Source organism: Elephantulus edwardii, unplaced genomic scaffold, assembly GCF_000299155.1.
Source record: "Elephantulus edwardii isolate Elephantulus edwardi_28Jun2011 unplaced genomic scaffold, EleEdw1.0 scaffold00016, whole genome shotgun sequence".
Taxonomy (NCBI): Eukaryota; Metazoa; Chordata; class Mammalia; order Macroscelidea; family Macroscelididae; genus Elephantulus; species Elephantulus edwardii.
In genome coordinates, this window is record NW_006399766.1 from 10,972,018 (window position 1) to 10,990,173 (window position 18,156).

An 18,156-nucleotide genomic window follows, 5' to 3' on the forward strand; every position below is an offset into this window, starting at 1 on the left:
ACACACACACACACACACATATATGACTTTTTATATAGGATTGTATTATCCTGTTTTTGTAGATCTCTTTTCAGGTCTGTATATACAATCTTTCTCATGCTTACAAATTATTATTGTTGTTGTTGTTGTGTACTGTCAAGTCAGAACAAACTCATAGCCAACTCATCAACAGGTTTTCAGAGGCAGTTAATTGCATGAGAAGAAATTGCCTATTTTTTTCCACAGAGCCACTGGTGGGTTTGAACCACCTGCCTTTGAGTTGGCAGCACTAATCCTTACCACCAAGCTACCAGAGCTCCCTCAGGTAAAGTGGTAAAGTCAAGATACAGAAATTTATGGTCATAAAGTTGCGTTGAAATGTTATAAATTTCTCCAAGACTCCATAAATTGCCTGTTGTAGTTCAGATTGGCAAAGCGACCCATTTGGAGCTTGACATAACACACAGGAGAATCCATTTTGGAGTGATCATCACAGAATCTCCCGTGGGGCCCTCCAAACATCCAAGGGCCTGTTACAGTGATTGGGAGCTGGAGCTTTCCATGCCTTGCCAGCCTCCTCCTTCCCTCAACTGCCTTGGACTGCAGATCTTGGGAAGAAGTAGACAAGTTGGCTACACCAGAGAGTCCTGGACTGCTTTTCTTAGTGGGCCCTACCAGGGAGAGCTATTATTCAGACCATGTAACTCTGAATAAGAGAGCCTGCAGAACCTCATTACTGTGTGAGGTGGAAACCATTCAGATTCCCCTCCCTAGAGTGACCTGGCAAGCAGCCAGGGGAAAGTTTGACGCTGGCCCAGTAAATAAACTTCATGCTTCTTAGTCAGTTAACTCCTTAGTGTCTGAAGCCCATACATTCCTGTATCCCCCCTTTGTTTGCTTTGTGTGCTTTCATCTGTAGAGTGCCCCTTTCTTCCACCTATTTTGTAATCCACACTATCTTTTAGGAGTTGAGACTTCTTGCCCCCAAAGGATCAATTATATCTTCCAACCCCCTGTTCAGTTAATGATCAATGAATTCTTATCAAGAAATGACCCGTTTTTATTGTCTTCATTCTTCTCTGGTTGACTTCCCCCCCCCACCCCCAAGCAGTTCTATACCTCATCTTTTTCAATGCAGTGTACATTATTTATCCTCCAGTTGATTTTTAAATGCTAATTATTGCTACTTCTCTGCATGTATTTCTTGATCCTTAGTGTTGTCATTTGGTTGGGAGATTTGAACTATAGGCTTTGTATGCCAGATGCCAGTGAGGTGAAAAGTCTTATTAGTAGAAATGACCTTCAGAGACTCTTGACATTTGACCAGGTAAGTAACTTTTTCATTTTCTAGGTACTTCCCTAGATAGCAGATGAGATTATTAGGCTTATGTGGTATCACATGGAAAGGCTGTCTTAGTCCGAGAAAAGAGAGTAAGGTCTTAATGTCTTATGCTATGATACCCATATATGAAGGTGTTAAGTACTTTTGTTAGATCTTTGGATGGGAGGGCCAGAAGTAGCATTCATGATCAAGAGTAATTATAGTAATTGTTCAGGAGGTCTTTATCAAGAAAAGATTCCAGATATATGAGAAAACTTAGAGAGTGGTTGGGGTTAACTGGAGAACACTTCCTGTAGGAAGTGGGCCTTCAGCTAAGTTGATGTAGTTTGGAAGATGGAGGAGGGAAAACTGCTCAGTGATTACTTGGCAGGCTGAGCAACAGCTTGGAAGTAAAGGGGAGAAGGTCCCAGGAGAGGATTGGGAAACATAGAAAAGAAGTTTGTCTGGCATAAATAGGCCATGGTCGAATGGGAACTGATTGATTAGTTGGGGCTGGCTGGTGTATTGATGTTAAACCTGTGGGAAAAAGATCTATGCTGTAGCATTTATATAAATCCTGGTGTTTGGTAACCTCATTCTCTCTATATTTGAGACCATATATTTGCCTCAGGACCTAGTATGTGTCTTGAATTTTTATTTCAGCATATGGATACTAGCTTCTAAAAGTAAATGCTTGCTGTGAGAAGACAAAGTTTTGACTTGACTCCAGTGTCTTTAAATCCCTGCATGAATCTCTCTGACCTTCAGACAGTAAAAATCCAAGTGTTTGGCAGTATAATGGCTTTTGTAGTGAGCCTTTTTTAGTTGTGTCTACTTTGTTGGCAGATTAATTTCTTTGCTTTCTTTGCATGTCGTCTTCTTCCCTCCTTCTTCCAAAAGTGGTACAGTTGGAATAAATTTTGACTCTTAGTTAACTCTAGTAAAATATTTGAAAGAGGGACACTTTTAAAACAATTTATCACTCTTCACTAAATTTGGCTTTTATCCATTCAACACTTGTGTACTTTTTAAAAAAAAAATAATGTGTTCAGTGGTTCCAGCCTGCCTTCAGGGAATTTATGATCTTTCCTGTTTCATATTTCCTCTTTACCCTTGACCACCATTAGCAATAAAAATTAGTGTTGTGCTAATAATGAGTACCCTCTGTAAGGGTAAACTTAGATTCCATGAGAAGGCCAGTTTGTAATTTATAGATGAGAAATCTTCTGTAAAGACTATGTAACAACTTAGCAATGTGAATCATGCCTGATCAACCTGACTTTTTTATTATACTAAGATGGTATCACCCTGTTTATATAATGCTTCTTTTTATCTCTAGTTAAATATTCAGCGTACACAGAAAAAAGCTTTTGTTGACTTCATAGAAGGTGAAATCAAATTTATTCCCACTTATAAGTATGACTCTAAAACAGATCGATGGGATTCCAGGTAAAGCAACAAGAACCTGTTTGTGGAAAAGGCTAAGGCCTGATCTTGTTTCTCTGGCCTTCCATGTTTGTAAAGGGCTGGGAATTTTTTTGGTCCTAACCTTAGAAGGGAAAAACCTAGTGGCATAGTGCTATTACAGAAGAGGTAATTAATGTTTTAATTTTATTGATGTTTAGATTATACACAGTAAAATAGATACCAGTCAGCAGTTTCTACATGTGCAGTTCCATGAAAGTGATTACATTCTCTGAGTAGTGCAACCATTTTAACGCGCCTTGTCTGAGTTGTCCCTCTCCCATTAACAAGTCACTGCCCTCTAGGGTTCTTAACAAATCTTTCTAAGTTACTGTTGTCAGTTTGACCCCAAATTGAGTACAAATCATAGTGACCCTGTGAAAAAGAGATCTGAGTCCTGCCCTAACCCATACCGTCCTCACCATCTCTGACATCCTTGAGCCCATTGCTGCAGTCACTTATCTGCAGTCTCATCGATGGTTTTTGCCTCCTGCATTGACTCTCCACTTTCTGAACATGTTTCCTAACAACATGCCCAAAGTATGTGAGACAAAGTTTCACCCTAATTGCCTCCAGGGAGCATGCATTGCTGGGCTGCAATACATATTTGTGCTTGTGGCAGTCCATGGGATATTTAGTTCTCTTCTCAGCACCACAAGGCAAAGGCATCTCCTGTTATCTTTATTCACTGGACAACTCTCAGGTGCATAGCAACTAATTAAAAAGACCATGGCTTGAATCAGGCACACTGTAGTCTTTAAACTGGAATCCTTGCTCTTCTGCAATTTGGAGAGGTCCTTGACTTTCCCAGAGTAAATATGTCTTTTGATTTCCTGACTGCTGATACCAGGATTCTTTGTTGTGAATCCAAATAAGATTAAATCATTGACAACCACAATCTTTCCTCCATCTATCAGGATGTTGCCGCTCAGCCTAGTGGTGTGGATTTTTGTCTTCTTGATATTCCATACTGACAGCTATAGTGTTTGATCTTCTGCAGCGGGCACTTCAAGTCCTCTTCATATTCAGCAAGCAAGGTTTGAGACATAAAACACTAATGATCAAAGACCAGATAAGTTGTGGGATGACATCAAGGATATTATCCATGAAGAAGGCAGAAGGTCATTAGAAAGACAGAGGAGAAAGAAAAGACCAATGGATGCCACAAGAGACCATGAGAATTGCACTAGAATGCCAAGAGGCCAAAACAAAAGGAAGGTTTGCTGAAGTGAGGGAGATGAGCATAAGATTTCAAAGGGTAACTCAAGAAGACAAAGCAAAGTATTATAATGATATGTGCTAAGAGACCGAATTAGAAAGCAAAAAGGGGAAAACTCGCTTGACATTCTTTAAACTGAAAGGGCTGAAAAACCAATTTAAATCTTGAGTTGCAATACTAAAGGATGCCATGGACAAAATCCTGAATGATGCAGGAAGCATCAAAAGATAATGGATGGAATTCTCTGAGTCACTGTAGCAAAAACAAATGACTGACGACACTGAACCATTTCAGAAAGTAGATTATGACCAACAACCAATAGTGATGAAGGAAGAAGTTGAAGCTGCACTGAAGGCATTGGTAGTTAATAAGCCCCCACGAAATGATGGAGCATCAATTGACATGTTTCAACAAACAGATGCAGCCCTGAAAGTGCTCAACAGATTGTGCCAAGAAATTTGGAAGACAGCTACCTGGCCAACAGACTGGAAGAGATTCAAATTTGTTACCATTCTCAAAAAGGTGATCCAACAGAATGTGATAATTATCTAAAAACATTCATATCACATGCAATTAAGATCATGTTGCAGATCATTAAAAAATGTCTGAAACAGTATATCCACAGAGAAGTGCTAGATGTTCAAGCACAGTTTAGAAGACTTCATGGCACCAGGGATATCATTGTTTATATCAGATGTATCCTGACTGAAAGCAGAGCATACCAGAAGAATGTCTATTTGTGCTTTATTGACTAGGCAAAAACATTTGATAAGCTGTGGTTAACATTGAGAAGAATGAGAATCCCAGAATACCTAATTGTGGTCATATGGAACCTAAACCTAGATCAAGTAGCTGTTATGTGAACAGAGCAAGGGAATACTACATGGTTTAAATGTAAAGTATGTGCATCAGGGTTGTATCCTTTTTCCATACCTATTCAGTTCTGCACAATTAGCAAATAATTTGAAAAGCTGGACTTTATGAAGAAGAATATGGTTATCAGGATTGGAAGAAGACTCATCAACAACCCACATTATGCAGATGACACAAGCTTTATTCCATATGGATAGATATAAAAACAAAATTATGTCCAATGGCAGATACTCTCTACTAATTAAGCTAAGCTATTATTTAGTTTTAAGTAAACTTTAGGATGTTTTTTAATTTGATGTTTAACAGAAGAGTTTTAAATTCACAGATAGAATATCTTAGGGATATATTGCTAATATGGCAGAGCTGTTGAAGTTGTGTGGGTTATAACTTACCTTATTTTGCCTTGGTTTGGCTATTGCCCCAAAAAACTGCTTCTCAGTTATGTAGTTCAGGATAAAGAAGATGAAAATACTCAAAGATCTATGAGAGATTCTTCTAGCACTCTCAACTCATTCCGAATACTGAGTACACATTAAAATTCCCCCGAGAGCAATTAAAAGTACTGATCCTTGGCGCCCTCCTCTGCCAGAAAACATTGAGAACCACTGTCAAAAAGGCCCTGTGTTTTCCTAATTTTTCCAGTACAAGGCTTCTGTCAGTAAGTTCTTAGTCACTGACTATTTGTCTCATACCTAAAATTTATCTCTTTGTTCTCTTTACTTTCCAAGCTGGCTGTGTCCAAATGTTTCAAATCAAAAGGAATACTCTGCTGCTTGAGGTTCTAAAAACACTGAGAGTGTGTGGGGAGGATTCTGTTTGTATCATGCTGTTTTACAGCTGCAGATCAGCAAATGAAAAGTGACATATCTTGTACACTGCTTTGTTTTTCCCGCTCACCTGACTCAAGGCCAACTAAAGGAGCTGCTGCAGTTTGTGTCAGATTCTGGATCAGATGTTGGAGGTGCTCCTTATTCTAATGGAATGATGCGCTTGTTGTTGGGTGCATTGGGTCTGACTCATAGCAACCATGTGAACAACAGAATGAAACACTGTCCAGTCGGTTGTCATCTCATCTCACAGTTGTTGCTGTGCTTCACCCCGTTGTTGCAGCCACTGTATCAGTACATCTCATTGAAAGGCCACTTTTCCCCCTCACCCTCAACTTTACAAAGCATGGTGTCCTCCAGAGACTAGACCCTTTTGATAACATACTGAAAGCATTCAAGACGAAGTCTCGGCATCTTCACTTTTAAAGAATATTCTGGCCATACTTCTTCCAAAACACATCTATCTATTCCTTCTTCTGACAGTCCATTGTATATTTAATATTCTTCACCAATGCCCTCATTCAAAAGCATCAGTTATTCTTAATCTTACAAATAGATATTTCCCCCCTGCTTCCCTTGGTAGTCTATGGATTGTTGTGTGTTGAGACCTACATGCCTGCATATTAGTTCTATGGAAGCCATACTTGTTCAGAAAAGTTCAAGTTTAAAGGAGGGTTGCTACCCTTACTCAACTCAAGTAAGTAGACACAGGCTAGAAATAGAAAATTGGACTTTTATGTTTTATTTACTGTGTGTCAGGAGTTAAGTGTCTTTTGCAATTAATAGAACAAAACAGGATGCAGTGTTGGGAGTGTAACCATAGCTTTCTGAGGATGATTTAAGAGGATGCTGTTCTGCTTTCCCCTATGGTGATGCAATCCTAATCATAGAACCATTTATTCATTCATTAGATAACTATTCATTGAGCACCTACTTTGTATGATGGGCTATGTTAGGTGCTAGGAGTCCAATAACAGACAGTCTCATTCCCTTTACCAATCTTGACATATAAATAGGAAAGAGCACAATAAGTTTGTGAGGGAAGGACAAGTACGTGATTCTTTGAGAGCATATAACAGGAGGGTCTGACCTAGGTCTGAATCAGTGTAGTGGGTATTGTTTGTATTGCATTCTTGTGTGGTATGATTTATATTCTGTATCTAACTCATCTTTTTTATTTTTAATTTGTAGTGGGAAATGTCGAGTTCCAGCTTGGTGTGACAGAATTCTTTGGAGAGGAGCAAATGTTAGTCAACTTCATTACCGGAGTCACATGGAACTGAAAACCAGTGATCACAAACCTGTTAGTGCGCTCTTCAATATTGGGGTAAACATTTGTTTGCTCTTTCATTTGTTTGTATGCTAAATATCTATTCTTAGCATTATTTAGCCTCAGAATAGATCACTAGTTCAGTGAGCCATAAATGTTCCCATAACCAAATAGTAATCTGCAACATGGAGAAGTTAGAGCCTTCAACCCTCTTAAATACTCTCTATATAGGGATTAACTCCATACGTCTCTTAATGATGTGTATGTTTCTCATGAATATAAAAGTTAGGTGCCTACTGGTAAGAAACTGCCCTGTAATCCCAAAGGCATGTGCTTCAAATTCAGGAACTGTTCTATGGGGGAAGAGATGGGCAGTCTCCTCCTGTGCGATTAAACTGCCTCTGAAAACCTAGAGGGTCAGCTATGGGTTGGTTCTGACTTGACGGTACACACAACAACAACAAAGTCATTATGTACAAAGAAGAATGAGAGGCTAGGTTTTCAATATTGAGTAGCTTTTCATCAACAGAAAGGGAGAAACAGGGAGGATCTCCAGGTGGAGGCAGTGAATAGCAGGAGCAAAGGCACCAGCAGGTCAGAGTCAATCCAACCTATATACTAACTTGAGAGATACGATGTGCAGGTATAAGGCTTTCTCTTCAAAAGCATAGGTTTCAATTTTGTCGTTTCACTCTTGTATTCTAGGTGGCATTGTTGTTGTTGTTGTTAGGTGCCGTCGAGTCATAGAGGACTCATAGCGACCCTATGAACGAAACGCCTGAACACCATTCATTCGTACATAGAGTTTCCGGAGGCAAGCCATTTCAGAAGTGGATGCCGCTCCTGCTTCCAGGCTTGATTTAGTCGGGAAGCTCCAGCCAACACTGTCCACCATGGGTGCCCATTACCACGATTGGCACATCACTGTCACAGTGTTCAAGCATCACAGCAACCACGAGTTACCTCTGTACAGCAACACACAGACCAGTGCTATAAGGTGGCGTTAGGCTGGTTATTAAATATTTTTATGTCTGTTGTGAGTAAAAATTTATTATTTCCACTATATTTTCTAGCTGTGTGATGCTAATATGCTGGTAATATCCTATAAGCTTCCTGGTATGACTTTTTTATATATAAATAATTTTTTCATTGTGACTTTAAGGAAAGCTTAAAGAAAACTTGGATTTCCATTAATTTATTTGTATACATTTTCTTCCCTTCACCCCCCCCCCGCCCCAGTTCGAATTTGTCTTTGAAAAAATTCATTCATTGTTGCACAGTTTGTTCCCTCCCCTGCCAAGTCAACCTTGCTAGGCACCTCTTATTCTGGATTTTTACCATGCAGTTAATGCCTAACCATCTGTTCCTTTTAACAGGTCTTTCCCTCATATGTTCCAATGCAGAGTTCATTGTTTATCTCCTCTTTTCTCAGTTTCCCCCAACCCTCATGTCAGTCCTGTTTTATAACAGTGGCATTGTGCAGTATTTGTCCCTTTGTGACAGGGATCTTTCACTCAGCATAATGTCCTTCAGGGACATCCATGTTGTGTAATATTTTATGAGTTCCTTGTTTTTCAGTGCTGCATAGTATTCCATTCTGTGAATATACCACCACTTTTCTATCCATTTATTTGTTATTGGACACTTCGGTTGCTTCTATGTCTTTGTTAAAGCCAGTCCATTGGGCTTGGTTCTTTTGGGTTTTCCAGATTTATGGGGATGAAATCTGTGAGAATTTATGTAGCATAGCATTTATTGAAGGAGCCCTGGTGGCGTAGTCTGTGGCGTGTTTCTCTGCAAACTACAAGACAGTACCACTCCAGCAGTTCAAATCTTCCAGAGGCCTTGCAGGAGAAAGAAAGGTACTCTCTTTCTATAAAGATTTGCTGCTTTGGAAACCCAATTGAGGATTGGTCAGTATGAGCCAAAATTGGTTCAGTGGCAGTGAATTTGAGTGTTTAATAAGATGGACATTATAATTGGATTGTTTAGCATCTCAGCCACTTTCTGTGTAGCCATGTGTGGCCATGAACAATTTACATAAGCTCTCTGTGCCTCAGTTTCCTCTGTTATACCATGGGGACAATAATAACACCTACACATGAGGATTAATGAGTTAAGGTATGCAAAGAGTACATTAAGGTGTCTGTTCCTGGATGTGGGACTAGGGTTTTTTGGGTTTTTTTTGCTTCTGAGATAGGTGTCACCAGCTTGTCTTGTCCTGCTCCTGTTTTAAAAAGGAGTGGCTTTGGGACGTTAAGTGAAAAATTAGTTCTTGGCTTTAGAGTAGAGTAGAATTTCAATTTTATCAAAACAGTCAAGACTTTACTTCAGCCTATTTTGAGATTTGAAAAGACTAATGATGCGTAATCAAGCATTGAGGACTCTTCATCATAGGGTCACTATGAGTCGCCTGTGACTCGACAGCACTAACAACAACAGTGATGCATAATAGGGGAGTTCTGGTGGCCTAGTGGCAAGAAGCTGCGCTGCAATCCCAAAGGCATGCGACCAGCTGCTCCATGGGAGAGGGATGGGCAGTCTCCGCCTGTGCAATTAACTGCCTCTGAAAACCTGCCAGAGGGTCAGCTATGGGTCTGTTCTGACTGGATGGTACACAACAAGAATAATGAGTAAAAGTAAATGTTCCTCAAATAGTAACCAGTAGCTGTGTGCATTTCAGACATTGTAGGAGAGGAAGACCCTGGATGAGATGGATTGATAACAGTAACTAGGGCAATGGAGGTTGGTGCCGCAGAGTCAGTGAGACTGGCTGAGGACATGGCAGGGTTCAGAGCTGTGGTACATAGGGTCAAAGTATGTGAGGTGAAACCTCATCATCTTTGCCTCTAAAGAGCATTTGGGCTGTACTCTCCAGGACATCTTGTTTCTTCTTTTGGCTGTTCATGGGATGTTCAGTGCTCTTCTCCAGCACCATAGCTCAGAGGCAGCAATTCTTCTTCTGTCATCCCTGTTTGTTTTCCAGCTCTCAGATACACAGCAAGTGATCGGAAAGACTGTGGCCTGAATCAGTATTAACTGTAGCAGTATGCATATTAGTGGATCTTTTTGGCTTTCCATTTTCTCAACTACAGGAAGGAGAGTAATAATCATTTGTTTTGATGGAGTTGCTGAGAAATTATTTTTTTAAATAAAAAGTGGCAAAATTTTGTAAAGCTTTAAGAGATCATTAATATTTATAGCTAAAATTCATCTTATCCTAACAATAGAGTAAGGATGCCAGTGATACCAAAGTAGTTGCTTGTTCTTAATTCTCTTAAGAGTCATAGTTAAAATCTGTAAAAACGTTCCCAGTCTGAGAAATTTTGCTCAACAGTGATCTTATATTCCACATTTGCTTTAGACTCCCTACTTTACACATTAATATTTTTTGCATGGATTTCTGTAACATTTTCTACCCATTTGAGAAGCTGGTCTCTCAATAAGTTAAAATACCATGTTAACTTTGTTCATTTGGGCATTAATTTATATGAAGCTTTTAATAATAAAAAGAAACTGATATTGGGAAGTCTAAAGTGCTGGATTGTCAAGTAGACCTAGTTGTTCAATCAGTCAAGATGATTTGTTTTTTTATTATCATTGATTTACTCTAGTCTGTGATATTATGTTGGCTGTTTTGAAAAAATGGCTATAAGTTCCATTTATTAACGTACCATTTATAGAACCTGAGCATTGACACTGATTCTTGGCCCTGGACACAGCAGATAATGGAGTTAAATCCTTGAATCAGATTTTCTGCTGTCTCACTTTTTAATGGCTGTTTGAAATAGTTAACAGGTGTGTTCTAACACTGTGAATTTGTCCAATGCAAGCATCTTTACCACCACTAAATAATTTGAGAAAGGAGCAAGAAAATATCCTTTCAAAGTATTTATTATTGTCAAGCAACTTAACATAGAGGATTAACGTTCCTAGGAATTTAACTAGACAGTTACTGTCTACCCTTACCTTAAGAGGGGAGCTCTGGTGGCATAATCCATAGGCAGTCACTCCGCTGACCCAAAAGCCAAACCTCTCTGGTGGTTCAAATTCACTAGTGCCTCCACAGGAGACAGATGTGTACTCACCTCTCATGAGATTTATAGCCTCAGGAACCCAAGGGAGAGTCAGCTCCCGACTTGACAGCAATAAGCTTTATCTTAAAATGTGTGCTTCTCAATTTTGTGGGTGGCAGAGTGAAGGAAATAGGTAGGCTGTCTTGTGTGCAGAACAATGTATTTGACCTTTGTAAATAAATCAGTATTTAAAAAAATTAAAAATATGGGACCTGAAAAGAAAAAGTAGAAGGTTAAAAGAAAAAACAACCAAAAAAACCCCAAAAAGCCCCACCTAAAAGAAAGTAAATGTGTGCTTCTATAGTCCTTAGAATTGATACTTCCCTTGTTGTTGTTATATACCGTCAAGTTGGAACGGACTCCTAGTAGATCCTCGAGTGGGTTTTCAGAGGCATTAAATTTCCTAGGAATTCATTTTGCATCGTTCTTCCATGAAGCAGCTGGAATAATTGAGTTGCTTGCCAGTTGGTAGTGCAATTCCTTACCACTAAGCCACCAGAGCACCCTGTGCTTGCCTTACTGGTGTGTACCATCAAGTCAGAACTGACCCATAGCTGACCCTCCAGTGGCTTTTTAGAGGCAGTTAATTGCACAGGAAGAGATTGCCCAGCTTTCTCCAGCAGAGCAGCTGGTGGATTGGAACTGCAGGCCTTTGGGATTGCACAGTTTCTTTCCATTAAGCCACCCGTGCATCTAAGACTAAAATAAGGATATATTTTCCTTCAGAGTATATGCTTGACCTTTAAAAAATTGTTAGAGAATATTGGAGATGTGTAAATTGGGAGCACATGAGACTAAAATAAGGACATGTTTTCTTTTTTTTTTTTTAAGGACATGTTTTCTTTCAGGTCTAAGTTATGGATGCACTGAGATACAGAAAATGTTAGAGAACATTCTTTATACTATCGTTTCTTTTAACTGAAGGCGATAATTGTTGTTGTTGTTTGGTGCTGCCGAGTTGTAGATGACTCATAGTGACCCTATGAACGAACGGCCTGAGCACTGTTCGTACATAGAGTTTCCGGAGGCAAGCCATTTCAGAAGTGGATGCCGCTCCTGCTTCCAGGAAGGCTGTAATAGCCAATTTTAAATCGTAATATGATCACAACGGGAGATGAACTAGGAGCATGTAAGACTGAAAACAGAGTTTGCTTTCTTGCAGGTAAAGGTTGTGGATGAACGGAGGTATCGGAAAGTCTTTGAAGATATTGTCCGCATCATGGACAGGATGGAAAATGAATTCCTTCCTTCGGTAGAACTCAGCAGAAGGGAAGTGAGTAGAAATAGTGGCCTCTCTGTCTTCTGCCCACGGTGCTTAGCACAAAGGCAACCATCTGACTTAGAAAAAAAATTTAAGAGGATGTGCCTTGGTGGTGCTCGGGGGACCGGTACTAATCCGGGGCAATCAGCCCCTCACGCTTGCCGCCATGCCTCGCAAAATTGAGGAAATAAAGATTTTCTGCTCACAGATCAAGAAAAATAAGAATAATAGAGAAGGCAGAGAAATTGAAGCAGTCCCTACTCCCAGGTTTGGCAGTGAAGGAGCTGAAACGAGCCAGCATGCAGATTTGAACTATAATAAAATTATTTTAAAAAACCCCAAAACGCGTGTGTGCCTTGAAGTCCAACTGACTCTCTGGAAGTCCCAGCACAGTTGTATATTTGTTGTTCTCAGAGCTGCAGTTTTGGTTTTTTGTTTTTTGGTGTTGTTTTTTTTTTTTTTTTAAAGACGTGGTGGTTAAGATTACTTGAGTTAATACACATGAGGCTCTTAGAACAGTGCCAGACATGTAGTAAACCCTCAGGTGCGGGCTGCTCTTAGTTAATATTACTTAATTTGCTAATTAGTTCACATCTCAGGAAATAAGTTAATAGTATATAATTTGCTAATTAGTTCACATCTCAGGAAATAGGAATTGATCACAGGGTTAGGATCTGGAAACAAAAGATGAAGCAAGAGTCAGAGAACTCCTCCTCTGGCCACCACAGTGAGTATAACAATATAGGAAATGGGGGAGGGTAAAACAATATATGAAATGGGGGGGTGTGGCCCTGGCCCACTTGCAGAGCTGGTGAAGAATTACCTTATTCTTTTTTCGTATTTTCTATGGAGTAATCTAACTGACTGACTTCCCCCACTAGTGATGCATGTTTGTGTCTGTCTGTTATTCCCCAGTTTGTGTTTGAGAATGTGAAGTTTCGGCAACTGCAAAAGGAGAAGTTCCAGATCAGCAACAACGGACAGGTTCCCTGCCATTTTTCTTTCATCCCTAAACTTAATGACAGCCAGTACTGCAAGCCATGGCTTCGGGCCGAACCTTTTGAGGGCTACTTGGAGCCAAGTGAGTTTTCCCTTTACCTCTGTATCTGCTTGCTATGTCTCATCTCTTCCCACTTCCCATTCCTCCCCTTTTTAACTTCTTATTTTCTAACCATATCGTCACTACATTTGTGATACCTCTATTGTATATCCAGTTTCTTCATTTTCATTGCCTGATGGATTTTGTTTTTCTAGGACATTTCTTCTGTCCATTTCCATGTTCTACTTCCGCTTTTCCATTAGAAGGTTCTCTTACCACATATCATCTCTTATATTTCAGATGAAACAATAGACATTTCCCTTGATGTGTATGTCAGCAAAGACTCTGTAACCATCCTGAACTCAGGGGAAGATAAGATTGAAGATATTCTTGTCCTTCACCTGGATCGAGGCAAAGATTACTTCCTGACGATCAGTGGAAATTACCTCCCAAGTTGCTTTGGAACATCCTTAGAGGCTTTGTGCCGAATGAAGAGACCTATTCGAGAAGTTCCTGTTACCAAACTCATAGACTTGGTAAGAAGTACCCTAAGATGCAGACCTCCTTTATATAGAATTCTCATCATACTTATGTGGTGTCCTCCTCATCATATCTGTGCTCTGTTTTCTTTGGGACTATTAAGGACTTTATCGTTGCTTGCATTAGCTTAAGCTGAGAGGATCAGGGAAGAGGGTTATCTGTAACTGGCTTTTGTCAGGAATTTTACAGATAATATTAAGCTCACTGAATAAGATTAAAGGCTCTCATCTTGGGAATAAAATTCTAGTTTAAGCTCTTCATACTTTCAAGTCCCTTTTGTATAGATTAGGACATATGTGAGGTTTCATAATAGGGGAGGCCATATTATCTCCAGTAAACATACAAGAAAGCTCCAGGCACAGAGACATTAACTTGCCCAAAATCAAGTAAGTGACAAAGCTATCACCCAGATTTTCCTATTTTCAGTCTAGTACTCCTCACTCTACTACATTATAGTTTTACTGTTATGTATTTGAAGTCCAGGCCCACAAGTGAACTTTGGAGGGTCTGCATTACACTCCTTGGGGTTGTTTATTACAAAGCACTCCAGCTCCTACCCTTCTCACCTACAGAACACTACCCTTCCTCCAACTTCTAGCCACAGAATCAAACTCTTAGATGTCGGGCCCGGGAATCTGCATTTAAATCAGCATCTTAAATGATTATAAATGTGTGCTGATATTTGCTATTCATTTAATGTGATTCTGTTAAGGGAAGAAGGACCATTTCCCCAATGCCACGCCAAGCTCTGGATTCAGTATCCTGGTGAGAGAAGTGCTTATTATCTCCAGTAACATGCATCAATTTAGTACAAGTTCATCCTTCCCACTGAAAAGATTGTTGGATTTGTATAAAAATATTTTTTCTTGGCCTTTTCCCAGAGGAAACTAGGTCAAGTGCCCTGTGAACGTTATCATTCATATTAGTATTGTTGCTCTCCTTTGGGCATGGGGGGAGCAGGGTTAGGCCAGCTTGGCTGTGTTTGATCACTTCTGTTGCCATGGAGTTGTTTCAGCTGTGACTCAGAGAGCAGATGAAAACATTGGCGTCCAGACCCTGCATTCTTTCTTGGAATTTACTTGTTTCCCCAGAGCTTTCATGAGTGAAGGCGCTCTTACCTGAGAGAGAATCATTTCCTTCAGATACTCATATTCTGATAATATAATAAGAAGAATATATATTCTGATAATGATAGAATATATATTCTGATCATTTTCACACGTACTTGTTTTTTCTTCTGCCACCATTATCCCTGCCTTTGCCGTTTAGCATTTCACTTTTTTTTTCCTAATATAACTCTCTCGAAATCTCAGTTGTTTCCCCTTCCCCCCACCCCGCCCCTACTCACTTCCTCCCATTCCAAGCACCATAGACCAGCTGCATTTTTGCCAACTTTTCATTATGAAAAAATTTCAAATATACAGAAAAATCAAAAGGTAGGGTGCTCTGGCGGCATGGTCCATAGGAAGTTGCACTGCTAACCCGAAGTCTGTGCCTCTTTCGAGGTTCATTTCCACCAGCAGGTCCAAGGGAGAAGGATGTATAGTCTCCTCCCTTGAGATTTACACTCTTGGAAACCCTGCTGGAGGGTGAGCTATGAGTCAGCTTTCACTCAACGACAGTGAGCTGATGAGTACAGTGAGCACCCACAAACATACATATATACCTACATATATACCAACATATATACACATATATGTTGCCTTGCTGTGCCATTTGACATTCAGATTGGCACAGTGACTGGAACAATGGGTTTGAGCATATCAGTGATTATGAGGATGGTGCAGGATGGGACAAGGTTCAGATCAGTTCCTGTGGCTGCTATGAGTCACAGTCACCTTGATGGGACCTGCCAACAGCAATGACAGCATGCCTCTTTGTCACTAAACACTTTAGTGTGAATCTCTTAAAAAACCCAAAACTTTGTTCAAGTACAAAGCAGTTACGCCTAAGAAAAGTACCAATAATTTACGATATCCTCTTAACTAATAATCAGTCCATATTCCCATTTCTCCACTTGTCCCCAAAATTCCTTTCATTATTGTTGTTGTTAAGTGCTTTTGAGTGGGCTCCTTGTCGTTGCTAACCTTGGATATACCATACCTTGTGCCTGCCTCATCATCTTGCCTGTGCCCATTGCTCCAGTCTCTGTGTCAGTCCGTCACGTTGAAGGCCTTTCTCTGTCTTGCTGATCCTCTACTTTTCCAAGCTTGATGTCCTATTGCAAAGACAAGCCACTCCTGATAACAGGCACAAATTATGTGAGATGAAACCTCACAGTCTTAGTTTCTAAAGAGCACTCTGGCTTCACTTCTTCCAAGACAGATTTTTCTGGGTTTTTGTCAGTCCATGATAGAGACTCAGTACTCTTTACCCAGCACCACAGTTCACTCCTTTGGTTTTCTTTCATCCAGCTTTCATGTGCATATGAAGCAATTGAAAGCAAGTGTCATGCACACTTCCGTTTTCAAAATGACATTAAGTTCTCTAGTACTTTGAATAGGTCCTTGGCAGCAGATTTTCGCAATGCAATGTTGTTTGTTTAACAGCCGCTTCCATAGTAAAATTAAATCATTGACAACTTCTATCTATTCTCCATTTATCATTATTCCTTTTAAAGCTTTTTAAAACCCAAAATCTGGACTGGGTTTGCACATTCCATTTGACTAGATCAATTCAGTAGGCTCTTTCTTGGTAAATCAGTTAGGTCTCTGCCTTTTTTTCCCCTACTAGTTTATTTACAAAATTCAAATACAAATTTGAACAGATTCTTTCCATTTCCCTCAGCCCCCCCATCAAATTGTACAACCCAAAGACTAATCCCTCCTTCCCCCTGCACATCCACATCCCTCTGCTTCCAGCCTCTCCCACTCCTCCTGGATCCTTTTACTCATTCTACAATAATGGTTGAATATAATATTTATCCTTTTGAGACTGAGTTAGTTCACTCAGCATAATGCTCTCCAGTCCCTTCCAAGTTAGGTAATAATTTACAAAGTTATTGCTCCTGTGTGCTGCATAGTATTCCATTGCATGAATGTACTATAATTTTTTTCTTTAATGACACTTTCTAAGAGCCCGGTACAGTTGTCCAGCAGAAGATCCAGTATTTCCTCAATTGACTGGATTGTTTCTGAGTTTTTCTTACTAAACACATCATGTCCATGTTCCCCACAAATTTTCTGTAAACTAGAACCTGGCTTTATTTTTGGTGAAAATTCAGAGAGGCATTATAATAGCTTTGTCCCAGCTTTTCCATATTCTGGAAACAGCTAAAAGGAAGCTTAACTAGCATCCAGAAGTTTTAACTTTATTTAAAATAGTCTCACATAATTAATTAAAACATGTTTGCTCGTGAATAGGAAGTAGCCAGAAACATTTTGAAATGAATGGCTCCACAGAGAGCCCTTTTTCTTTTTATGAACAAATGATTCCAAGTAAAAACAGAACCCTGTTCATTTTTAAATTAAGTAATTGCTTTGCTCTTACTGAATTGTTTGTGTATGGTCATAATTGGTTCTCTTAGGGTGTTTATTTTGTAAGATTCAGAGTTCTGATTTTCTTTGTACCCTTTTGTATTTCTATGTTATTAAAATTCTGTATTTCATTAATGTTACCCATATTAGTATAAATTAGTAAACCAAAAAAATCTAAGCTTATCTTTACCCTTTTCTAACTACCTTTCCAGCCTGTTTTGACTTTATTTTAGCCTTCTGCAATGCTTTCCTAGGTTTGATGTTTGTTCCTAGCTCCCAAATAAAAACTTGTATTCCGTAAGGTGACGTTATTAATAATTAGTACTTGTCAAATATACTCTCAGATATTAGTGAAACCAGAAATGAGTTCTGTACGTATGTTGAATTTCTGTGTAATATTTCAGGACAATTCGTTGCATCACATCCTCTTCCCACTAAATACAGAATGAAATACTAACAAAAGTCCTTTTTTCTTCAGCCCTTCTCAATGATAGTGATTTTTGCAAAAGTCTTATGATTCCTAGAATAATTGAGATTAGCACCAATAGCAAATAGATGAAAATCTACTGTTTATAATTCTCTTTATCCACTTCCAGAATTAAGGTATCTTTTTGTGTTTTGTAAACTAAGTAGCTATAATCATCAATATTTGTTCTTTAAATGTCAAATACAAAGTACTGCACAGTCTTTATGGGTTCCTGTGATATAGTGGTGAAGAAAATATACTTTGCTGTACTATACGGCTAAATTTGAAATTCTTGTTAATAGGGAATTTGGTGTCTAGTGTGTTTAGTGAATCACTATTTTGGCA

The 18,156-nt window shown here is 39.3% G+C and overlaps 1 protein-coding gene across 2 annotated transcripts in view; it reads left to right on the top strand.

Moving 5' to 3' along the window:
* Positions 1-18,156, top strand: part of OCRL (oculocerebrorenal syndrome of Lowe) — a 79,773-nt gene that overhangs the window by 48,769 nt on the left and 12,848 nt on the right. For both annotated transcript variants that reach the window (XM_006881783.1, XM_006881782.1), the window contains exons 13-18: positions 1,195-1,306; positions 2,640-2,749; positions 6,875-7,010; positions 12,192-12,302; positions 13,206-13,371; positions 13,630-13,865. In XM_006881783.1, the coding sequence (XP_006881845.1) occupies positions 1,195-1,306; positions 2,640-2,749; positions 6,875-7,010; positions 12,192-12,302; positions 13,206-13,371; positions 13,630-13,865 (871 nt within the window). The remainder of the gene's footprint in view (positions 1-1,194; positions 1,307-2,639; positions 2,750-6,874; positions 7,011-12,191; positions 12,303-13,205; positions 13,372-13,629; positions 13,866-18,156) is intronic.